Below are 11,117 nucleotides of genomic sequence, written 5' to 3'. Positions count from 1 at the left end.
TCTCCCTCTGTTGCCCAGGCTAGAGTTCAGTGGCGCGACCTCGGTTCATTGCAGCCTCGACCTCCCGGGCTCAAGCAATCCTCCCACCTCAGCCTCCTGAGTCGCTGGGATAACAGGAGTGAGCCACTGGGCCCAGCTCTATACTCATAATTTGACAGTTATGTTTTTATTTCCCCAGAACCTCAAAAAATAAGTTCAGGTGACCCCTGGAGACCCCACCCCAGAGTCATTCTGAGAGTACCAACCCTATTTAATGAGACACCTGCATTCACTCACACCCTCTCCCACAATCACCCCTTCAGCAAGTCGCGCTCCACCCAATGAGGAGGGGCTTTAGGCTGGGCCTAAAAAGCTGGGCGGAGACCCCACGAGGCTGCATCTCCGCCGGCGTCCCCAGGGCCGAGGGTGGGCGCGTCGGTCGGGAGTCGTCGTCTTCGTGAGCCCGCCCCGGCGGGGAGGAGCTGCCCGGCTCAGGCCCCGCCCACCCGGAGGATCTTGGGGCTGGTCTGGGTCCGCTCCTGAGACGTGACCACCCGCCCCGCCGGGGCCCCCAATCCCAGCTGCTTGATCCGGCTCAGCCCCGAGGTGTTTGCAGCAGCTCTTTATGAAAGTCCGGCCATCTGTTACCTGCGTTGCTTCCTGGGGAGGGATAGTCCACCTGGAGGCATTCGGAGACCCGCTGATTGTGCTCCGCGGAGTCTGGGCTGTGCCCCGCGTTGACTGCCTCATAGATACCCTCCGAACCCCAAGTAAGAAAAAACGACGACCCTCTCTCCGTGAGTCTCACTGGGGTGCTGACCTAGAGTGAACCCTGCCTGCTTAGGGCTCCTGACCCAGCGCTTCTCCTTTCTCAGGGTGGGTGGAGCGGGACCCCTGCTGGGCTAAATGTTTTCCCTGGGGCAAGGGCAGTGCACTTCGCAGCTGCTGGGTCCCCTCCCTAGGATCCAGGGAGACACTCACTACTCCTCTCCATTCTGTGTTTTAGATGCCAGCTGCATGAGAAGAGCGACTCACCTTCTGGTCCCCTGCCTGGAAGAGGAAGAGCTGGCATTGCACAGGAGACGGCTGGACATGTCTGAGGCACTGCCCTGCCCGGGCAAGGAGACCCCCACCCCAGGCTGCAGGCTGGGGGCCCTGTATTGGGCCTGTGTCCGCAATGATCCCACCCAGCTCCAAGCCATACTGGATGGTGGGGTCTCCCCAGAGGACGCCACCCAGGTGGACAGCAATGGGAGGGTGAGATGTCCTGGCTTCCCAGGACAGCTGGGGGCATCTCTGCATCCCCACCACACCGTGCTGGCCTGGCTCCCTGATAGGGGTTCAGGGGCAATACCCCCTGCAGTCCTTAGGAGGAAGGGAATGGTTAAGTGCGGCTCTTCACAGGGTTTGGGGCAGGCTCTGGGACAGATATGGGTTTAGAGGGTGCAAGGGGCCCTGGGGTAGCCCAGGGGGAAAGCAGGGGATCTGAGCTGCCCCTCCCTCAGACAGGCCTCATGGTCGCATGCTACCACGGCTTCCAGAGTGTTGTGGCCCTGCTCAGCCACTGTCCTTTCATTGATGTGAACCAGCAGGACAAAGGAGGAGACACGGCCCTCATGTTGGCTGCCCAAGCAGGTGTGAGGCTGCTGCACCCCACTTCCGACAGCCCCCCTTTTGATGCAGACAGGGCCTCAGCCCCACCCTTGTTGCACGGTGTTCTACACCAGACTCTGTCTTGCTGGGTGGAGGGCGGTTTGGGAGCTTCATCACCCCCTGTCCTGGGGACCAAGCTTACCCTTGCTGCCCTGCAGGCCATGTGCCTCTGGTGAGTCTCCTGCTCAACTACTATGTGCACCTGGACCTGGAACGCCGGGACCAGCGGGGGCTCACGGCGTTAATGAAGGCTGCCATGCGGAACCGCTGTGAGTGCGTGGCCACCCTCCTCATGGCAGGTGTGTGGGGCCTGGACCGGGGTGTGTGGCCTCCAGTCCCTCCTCCAAGCCTGCCCACCAGACACTAAGTCAGCTGTGATTATTTGCAGAGAGGAGAGAGGTGGAGATGGAGGATCAATCTAGTTCAACTTCCTGGAGGGGGGCGGGCACAAGCTTTGGGCTTCGTACAATCAACCAAGTCCTGCTATTGATAGCTCAGACATTGTGTGTGGAGGTCCCGGGAAGAAAAGTGTGGGAGGGGAACCTATCCCAGCTGGAAAACCTAACACGAAAAAAGGCTGGCATCTGGAACCAGCCTCTGTTCCTAGCTGAGTGGCTTCCCTCTCTGGGCCTCACCAGTATTGTGAGGGTGTTAGCTTTCCCTGGGACGACCTCCAACTCTGACGATCCAGGCTTCCAGGGGATCCAGGGAAGTGTTGTTGAGGCCTGTGGCTCTGTGGGGTCGTTCAGGGGGAGGTGCGGTGAAGTCCACGTTGTCCGTGGAGTTGTTTGGGGGCCCTCTTTCCCCCCAGTGGGGCTGCCCTCTGCTGGTCACTCTGGGGGACCCCTGCCTCCACTTCTCCCTTCCCCACACACCCTACTGGGTTTGGAGTGAAAAAGGAGTGAATGAAAAAGGAGGGCGCTCTACACCCTTTCCTTTGTCTTAGAGTGACTGCTCCTCCCATAACCCCAAGATGGGAGAGGGAGATGGTGAGAAGAACCAGGAGAGGGAACCAGCCGACCATCCCCACCCACCTGCCCCAGAGGGTGCAGCTCAGGCCTCTGCCTGTCCTGGGCAGCCTTTACCGCTGCTCTGCTCAGCTCCTCGGATTGAGGAGATCCCTATTCTGCCCCAGGTGGAGCCCCACAGTAGGTCTCTCTGAAGTCTTTTCCCCTCTCTGGACCTAAGCGTCTTAATCTCTCTTAAACAGGAGGTTGCAGCACTGGCCTCCCCAGTTCCACCTTCTACAGGATGGGACTCTATGGCTTTGAATGTAACCCACATCAGTCTTGCTCCTAAAGAATCTGCCCTTCCACAAATCAACCCCTATCCCGCCCCATGTCACCCCCTGTGCCCCTTCCTAGGTGCTGACCTGACAGCAGTGGACCCTGTTCGGGGCAAGACGGCCCTGGAATGGGCAGTGCTGACCGACAGCTTCGACACCGTGTGGAGGATTCGGCAGCTGCTGAGGCGGCCCCAAGTGGAGCAGCTTAGCCAGCACTACCAGCCCGAGTGGCCGGCCTTGTCCGGGCTCGTGGCCCAGGCCCAGGTTGCCCCTTCACTCCTAGAGCGGCTGCAGGCTACCTTGAGCCTCCCCTTTGCCCCGTCTCCTCAGGAGGGGGGTGTTCTGGACCACCTTGTGACTGCCACAACCAGCCTGGCCAGTCCCTTTGTCACCACTGCCTGCCACACTCTGTGCCCTGACCACCCACCTTCGCTGGGCACCCGAAGCAAGTCCGTGCCAGAGCTGTTAGGTACTGCCCCGCCCCCTCCCCTGGTTCCCCAGTCCCCGCCAGGGAGTCCCCAGAGGTCCCCGTGGGTCTTCGTCCCCTACCAGAGCCCTCAGGGCATATTGAGCAAGTGCCTTCAGTGGCTACAACCCAAGGATAGCACCAGCCCCAGGCCCCAAGTCCCCAAGATCCTCCTCTCCAAGGCATCCTCATCCCCCTACCAGTGCCAGCCGAAGCCCAGTCCTGCAGGACATCAAAGTCTGGCCCTTCCTCTCTGGCGATACCAGGAGCTCAGGATACAGAAGAGGAAACAGGAGGAGGAGGAGGCCAGAATGGCACAGAAGTAGGGGAAGATGGGATAGGACAGGCTGGGAACAGGTAATCAGGCCCCTCCCAAGGCTTCTTTCCCCTCTGGAGTGCCTCCAGCCTCCCCATCCACCTCTGCCTAAGTAAATCTGCTCTCAACCTATATATATACAAGGTCATTCATTCCAGCATTGTTTGCATGAGTGAAAGAGTGGAAACACCTGAAGTGTCCATCAGTAAGGGACAGGCTAGATTGATTACGGAAGTAATTGCTGTCCATCCATACAGTGCATACTCTACAGTGTATTCTAAAATAAGACTAAGGAAGCTGTTTATATTCTGATATGAAACTACCACCAAGATGTATAAAGTAAAAATAACTAAGGAGTGGAAGAGTGTATATGGCATATTATTATTGGTCGAAGTAAAATTTTCACGAAGATAAACATGACTAAGACAAATATATAGCAAGTACCAAGATTTATTTAACTACTTAATGAGTGAACCAGCAGGATGGATCAAAAAAAAAAAAGAAAAGCCATTATTGACAATCAGTGAAAAAATGAATGCTGGAATAAAATTGCAAAGTTAGACACAAAAAAGTTAATTCACACCTGGCAATAAAGCCATAACCATTTTTATTTTTTTCTACTAGACCAAAATAATTTGCCACTTATCAATCTTTAACAGGTTAATCTGTCCTTTTAGAGAGCCTGGGTCCTTATCAATAGTAAATATTAATAGCATGTCAAACAAAGTTAACTTCCCCTAGATGACCCATAGGTGGGGTTATTAGCCAGTGATCTAAAATATCTTTGAAAGGGCACTAACTTTTTTTTTTTTGGCCTTATTTACAAGTTTTGGATATTTTTCTCAAACTTTTGTTGTGTAAATATATTTGCTTGTATGTTTATAATAATGATAGCAACTACTTAGAAGATGCTTACTATTTATAGTAACGCATTTAACCCTTCCAGTAATCCTGAGGATTTTATCTTTGAGGATATGAGGCACAGAGAAGCTAAGGAATTGCCTAGATCCCGCAGCTAGACACTGGCAGGGCTCAAGATTGAGGTCTAGCCATCCAGTGTGGCCTTAAGGCTTTAACGCTAACCCCCAGTGCGGTACTGGAGCATCCCTGGGAAGAACACAGTAGATTTATTCAGATTTCCTTAATTTTTTTTTCTTTTTCTTTTTTTTTTTTTTTTGAGACAGAGTCTCGCTCTGTTGCCTAGGCTGGAGTGCAGTGGTGTGATCTCGGCTCACTGCAACCTCCACCTTCTGGATTCAAGTGATTCTCCTGCCTCAGCCTCCCATGTAGCTGGGATTACAGGCGTGTGCCACCATGCCCAGCTAATTTGTGTGTTTTTAGTAGAGACAGGGTTTCACCATGTTGATCAGGCTGGCCTCAAACTCCTGACCTCGAGCGATCTGCCTGCCTTGACTTCCCAAAATGCTGGGATTACAGGGGTGAGCCACCGCGCCCAGCCCTAATGTCCCTTTTCTATCCCAGGATTCTACCCAGGATCCCCTGTTACATTTCATCATCACATCTCCCAGAATCCTCTTGACTGTGACAGTTTCTCAGACTTCCCTTGTTCCTCATGATCTTGACAGTTTTGAGTCGTATTGGTCATGTATTTTGTGCATGTCTCTCAGTTGAGGTTTGTCTGATTTGTTGTTGTTGTTGGTGTGTGTGTGTGTGTGTATTTTTGATAGAGATGGGGTTTTACCATGTTGCCCAGGCTAGTCTTGATCTCCTGAGCTCAAGTGATCTGCCTGCCTTGGCCTCTCAAAGTGCTGGGATTACAGGTGTGAGCCACCACGCCTGGCCTGTCTGATGTTTTTCTTATAACTAATGTAAGACTGGGTCTTTGGGTTTTCAGAAAGGAAGATTCCACCGAGGTAAAGTTTTTCTCACATCATGTCAAGGGAGGCATATAGTATGAACATGACTTATCACTTGATATAGACCTCAATCACCTGGCTCAGGTAGTTTGTCAGTTTTCTCCACTGTAAAGTTTCTCTTTCTTCCCCCTCTCTGCACTGTCATCTTTGGAAGGAAGTCTTATACAAGGTCCACACCAACAGAGTGGGGAGTTATACACCATCTCCTTGAGGGTAGAGTATCTAGATAAATTATGTGGAATTCTGCACAGGGCGTTTTGACTTTCTAATTATGTCTACCAAATTTTGAAACATTAAAAAATAAATCCACTCTTTGAATAGGGAAAATACACCCCCCACACACACACACACTGAGATGAAAATGACTAATAGGGTCAGATAATATATGATTTCTCCCAGAAGGGCTCTGAAGGCCACTATGGTGGACTGGAAGGGACTCAAGGATAACTTCACTGTCTCCCACCTATTTGATCCCGAATAAGGCACTTAAATTTCTCTTGCCTCTGCTTTCACATCTGTTAAATGGAGAAAATGGGGCTATTGGAAGGATCCACTAGCTAGTATGGGTGAAAGAGTTCCATAAACTGTAAAGTACTATCAAGAGGTGACGTATTAAGGAAGAGCCCCAGGGAAGTGAGTTGGATTAAACTGCTTCAGGGCCTCCAGGATGGAGCTAGATGTCTTTCCTCCCCACCCACTGCTGAAATCATGGCATAGGAAGCCAGCCTTGGCATTGGACATCATAGACAGAGAAAGAAGCTACATCAATAGTCATGGATTAGCATCGTGGCAAAATGCCTCCCTGGGAGTTGGCCTGTGACCTTGGACAAGTTACTTACACTTTCTGAGCCTCACAGGTGTCACGTGCAGAATAGAGGTAAGAGTAACATGTTCACCATAGGGCTGTTATAAGAATTGAATGAGATGATGCAGCACTTGGCATCGTACCTGGCTCTATCTATCTATATCTATATCTATACATATTTTGAGACAAGGTCTTGTTCTGCTGCTCATGCTGGAGTGCAAGGTTGTGATCATAGCTCACTGCAGCCTTGAACTCCTGAGCTCAAAGGATCCTCCTGCCTCAGCCTCCCAAGTAGCTGGGACTATAAGTGTGTGCCACCACACCTGGATAACTTTTTAATTTTTTTGTGGAGATAAAGTCTCACTATGTTGCCAAGGCTGGTCTCGAACTCCTGGGCTCAAGCGATCCTCCCACCTCTGCCTCCCAAAGTGCTAGGATTATAGTTGTGAGCCACCATGCCTGGCCCATTTTCTTTCTTTCTTTCTTTCTTTCTTTCTTTCTTTCTTTCTTTCTTTCTTTCTTTCTTTCTTTCTTTCTTTCTTTCTTCTTTCTTTCTTTCTTTCTTTCCTTCTTTCTTTCTTTCTTTCCTTCCTTCTTTCTTTCTTTCCTTCTTTCTTTTTTTCTTTTTTTTTTTTTTTGAGATGGAGTCTCATCTCTGTCACCCAGGCTGGAGTGCAGTGGCTTGATCTCAGCTCACTGCAACCTCTGCCTCCTGGGTAGCTGGGATTACAGGCATGTGCCATCACACCTGGTTAATTTTTGTATTTGTAGTAGAGACAGGGTTTCACCATGTTGGCCAGGCTGGTCTTGAACTCCTGACCTTAGGTGATCCACCCACCTCAGCCTCCCAAAGTGCTGGGATTACAGGCGTGAGCCACCGCGCCCGGCCTACGTTTTCTTATTTAATCTGCACAGCCTTCCTATTTTGCAGTTGAGGAAATTGAGGCTATAAAGGTTAGGCAACTTGCCCAATGTCACCAGTTGGTAAGTGGCAAAGCGGTGCTTGGAGCTCAAGTCTGTGAGATTCCAAAGCCTGCGCTCATTCCACTGTAGCACATGGCATCTGCTTAGAGCCAGGGAGGATTAAACTTTGAGCCTCTGATTCTTTGAGCCTCTCCCTCCACCTCCAACCTGCTCAGGGGCAACTACTGTACCTTCAAGGCCAGGGAACTAGCCCTCTGTGGTTCCCTTGGCCCCTCTGTCCTGGCCATGGTGGATCTGGTGGAACCCACATTAATGCCTGGGTTCCAGGTTGGAGCATGTTTTCCAGCAGAGGGAGCCTCTCCGCCTTGGAGAAGACCCACCCCTCCAATCCCTGGCCATCTCCAGGACAGCTAGAGTCCCCGGACTTCACTCTAGCAACTCCCCCTCCCAGGCGAAGCCATTTCTCTCTAATCCTCTAATAGATCATGACAATAGCCTTCCCTCCCCCTCCCAGAACCCTTTCAGGCTGATCAGAGGGAGAGAACCTTGAGGCCTGGAGTCGCTCTGGCCTGTGCCTCCCAAAGTCAACCTCTCCTCTAATATCCCTGCCTCCCCCTCCCTCATCACAGCTCCTGAGGCTTCCGAACTCAGCCCCTGTCAGCAGAGGCCAGGAAATCCATAGTGAGGCCCCTGGCTGTGCAGAATTCAGGCACGGCAAAGCCTTTGGAGTCAGACAGACCTGGGTTTCAGTCCTGGCTCTGCCTCTCCCAACCTGAGTCACCTCATGTGTAACATCAAATGATGAGACCACAATTGCTGCCACCCAGGGCTGTCTGTAGCCCGAGGACTGAGGGGTCTGAGAGGCATTGGGCACCACCTGGCACATGGTCAGGGCGTGGTGGGTCAACAGCAGCCTGGGATTATACCTGATCAGCAGCGAGTGAGGGAACAGCCCAGGGTGCAGCTCCGTGGAGGAGGCTGGCGGATGTGTCCTTGGGGCCCCATGGCCTCCCCTGTGATTCTAGGAAACTATTCTGGGGCCCAGGAAATGAAAACACACATCTCTGCATCCCCACCCTAGGCCCACTCCCAGCCCACCTCATCACCACAGTGCTGGCGGCTGGGGGAGCTTCTCCCGAGTGTGCACATGTCCACCCTCCACCTGGGAGGCAGAGGGCTCCTATACCTGGGACTGCAGAGTCGGCTGTCCCGACACACACTGGGATGTCAGCCAGGCTTGTGTGGACTCCTGGGGAACCCTACTCACTCCCGTGTGGGTAGGGACCATGTCTGTGTCCCTAGCCCTTGGCTCAGCCTGGGGCCCATCCCAGGCTCAAACCATGTGCATAGGGAAGAAGCTTGTTCAGGCTCCTCTAAGGTCCTGGATGCTCAGGGGGGCCTTTATCATCTCCCTCCTTCTCTCAGGGGCTGCTCTTATCCACGGACCGGCGGTGGGCATTCCAGGGCATGCCCCAGGAAACCCCTCGCCAGGAAAAGGCAAGGGAGTACATATATGTAGGGAGGACAGAGGACAGGTGCGGGCCCACTGGTCTGTGTCCTCTTTTCTCCATACTGGGGAACCTGGATAGGATGCCCCCTCTCCAGCAGCCACACCTTCCAAGTGGTTAGGACCACACATGCGTCTTCCACCACATCAACCACCAGGCCAGCCACACCCTTACCCTGGCCTGTCTGGACCTTCCACCTATCAGATCTCAGCTGGTCACACTGAGAGAGACCTCACTGGCCACAGCTCACACAGAAGTTTACACTTGCTCTCCTCTCTCCTTTCCCACAGGGAGACCTTTTCATCCCTAAGGAAAATACCCAGATCTGAAGGAGAGGGCTTGAGGACAAGGTTTAGGCCCTCCGCAACACCCCCGCTCCTGCCAACTTCTACTCCAGACGGTTAGACAGACACATGCAGACAAGCCGTCAGCAAAGGGCTTACAGGTACAGACATCTACACAGGCCCATTGGCCCACAAACACCCAGTTGCACGTAGCGAGGCTTCACATGCAGGCACACATATACACACTTGTTCACACAGGTGCACAAACACTCACTGACCAGGAAAAAATAAAAACAGGGCCCCCTTTTCCCTAGATTCCTGGCTCATGCCCTGCTCTGCCCTCTCTGCCCCACAACACCGCATCCATTGTCCCAGCCATCCAGCTCCAAAAATTGCCTGTGTGACTGGTCGGAGTTTCATGGTCCATCTATCTGGGCAGGAATTGGGGTGCTAGGGGGGCCCAGGCCCTGCCTTTAAGTCCTCCCTTCAGAGCTTGGTGCCCTTAACTGTGAAAGGCCATGATCCCTCCAAGGGAAAGGAGAGCGGTGAGCAGGTCTAAACCTCACTCCTTATTTGTTCCTGTTTACTCCAGACCTGCCTTGGATACCCCAACCCCTATTTCCTACATCCATGCCAGTGCCCTGCTTTTGGGGGACAAGGGGCAGAGGCCTGTGGATTTGGGGGTCCTGGAAATAAGCACTCACCTGAGGGCCCTCAGTCCTAGGCCCTCTGGTCCTGAGAAGGGCAGAGCCTGGGCACGGATGCTGGAGGGGTGGGAACGGGGCAGGATTTATGGCATTTCCCCTCCAGCTGGAAACAAAGGCAGATTCCTGTGTGCAGCATAAGCAATCCGGTCCCACCCACCGGAGTGGCTGGAACTGAAGGAAATCCCGCTGGCTCTGATCTCTCCCAGACGTGCAGCCCCCCTTCCAAATATTTTCTCTCAGCCGGGGCCATTACCTACTCTCAGATGCTGGGAACCTTTTCTGGTCCACACTGCGGATGGTCGCCTTAATGCCTCAGACTCGCTCCCCATGCAGTAAGTGTTCTCTCAACACCACCCAAGAACCTGCCAGGCTCCCACCCCCTTGCCAGTCAACTCTGCCCTTCCTCATCCAAGCAAACTCAGACTTTGCTGTTCATTGGAATGGGGAAGTCTTGATGCCTTCAGGAACTCCTATGCCATCTGGAATGCTCAGCACGGCCGTCAGAGCATCTCCACCTTCAGGAGTTCCAGCTGAACACCCCCCATAACAAGATGGTTCATCTTAGGTAATTGACATGTCTTCCCTCATTGCAGCTCGGGGAAGGGCAGGGTGCTGCTATCCTCAATCAGCACAGTCAAGAGATACTTTCTAATACCATAAATAGGAACTAGAGGTTGGGCTATACTACTTAAATTTATAAAATAATAATATAATGATCAATAATTAGAGAGAGAGGAGGCCAAGGTGGGAAGATCACTTAAGCCCAGGAGTTCAAGACCAGCTGGGCAGCATAGCAAGACATCACCTCCACAAATAATTAAAAAATTAGCCGGGCATGGTGGTGCATGCCTGTAGTCCCAGCTACTTGGGAGGCTGAGGTGGGAGGATCACTTGAGCCAGGGAGTTTGAGGCTGCAGTGAGCCATGACCTCGCCACTGCACTCCATCCTGGGTGACAGAGTACACAGTGAGACCCTGTCTCAAAAAAAAAAAAAAAATTAGAGACAATCTAAGTGGCCTAAATCCTGAACCTTTTAAATCTAGAGACAGCAGTGTACACACATTACTGAGGGTTTGTTGAAGTAAATGTCAGAAAAACTAGTATTTGGAACTTTGAGACAAAGTTTGGCCCTAGCAATGCTGTCTGAGGGTGGGTACGGTTGCTTCTCATTATAAACTCTTCTGCAAAGTTGTATTTATTTTACCCTGAGCTTATTTGGGATTCTTTTAATTTTTTTTTTCAAAACAGCTGCCTCCTTCTTTGCAGCCTCTTCAGGGGCTATATTCATCTGTATCATAACCTCTCATGTAGCC

At 52.2% G+C, this 11,117-nt stretch overlaps 1 protein-coding gene across 5 annotated transcripts; it reads left to right on the top strand.

Annotated features, from left to right (window-relative positions):
- The first annotated feature begins 377 nt into the window (after positions 1-377).
- On the top strand, positions 378-4,114 carry ANKRD33 (ankyrin repeat domain 33). 5 transcript variants are annotated; one of them, XM_012508363.2, is made up of 6 exons: positions 379-749; positions 986-1,236; positions 1,485-1,614; positions 1,791-1,931; positions 2,843-2,905; positions 2,997-4,114. In XM_012508363.2, the coding sequence occupies exons 1-6, from the start codon at positions 605-607 to the stop codon at positions 3,707-3,709; spliced, it is 1,443 nt and encodes a 480-aa protein (XP_012363817.2). In that variant the 5' UTR covers positions 379-604; the 3' UTR covers positions 3,710-4,114. The 5 variants fall into 5 exon arrangements, with proteins under 5 accessions (XP_003252168.2, XP_012363817.2, XP_012363820.2 ...); XM_012508365.2 differs by lacking the exon at positions 2,843-2,905 and having other exon boundaries at positions 521-749; positions 1,489-1,614; positions 2,997-3,386; positions 3,587-4,114; XM_012508364.2 differs by having other exon boundaries at positions 521-749; positions 1,489-1,614.
- The last annotated feature ends 7,003 nt before the right edge of the window (positions 4,115-11,117 follow it).

This window comes from Nomascus leucogenys, chromosome 8 (assembly GCF_006542625.1).
Source record: "Nomascus leucogenys isolate Asia chromosome 8, Asia_NLE_v1, whole genome shotgun sequence".
Taxonomy (NCBI): domain Eukaryota; kingdom Metazoa; phylum Chordata; class Mammalia; order Primates; family Hylobatidae; genus Nomascus; species Nomascus leucogenys.
Note: the sequence above shows the minus strand (reverse complement) of the source record. Positions and strands in the feature narration are given on the sequence as shown.

What these genes read in the sequence shown, in the direction of transcription:
- ANKRD33 (XM_012508363.2), top strand. Translation starts at nt 605, where the DNA reads ATGAAAGTCCGGCCATCTGTTACCTGCGTTGCTTCCTGGGGAGGGATA. An exon ending in AGATACCCTCCGAACCCCAA is followed by an intron (nt 750 to 985) that starts GTAAGAAAAAAC and finishes TCTGTGTTTTAG; the next exon opens with ATGCCAGCTGCATGAGAAGA. An exon ending in AGGTGGACAGCAATGGGAGG is followed by an intron (nt 1,237 to 1,484) that starts GTGAGATGTCCT and finishes CCCCTCCCTCAG; the next exon opens with ACAGGCCTCATGGTCGCATG.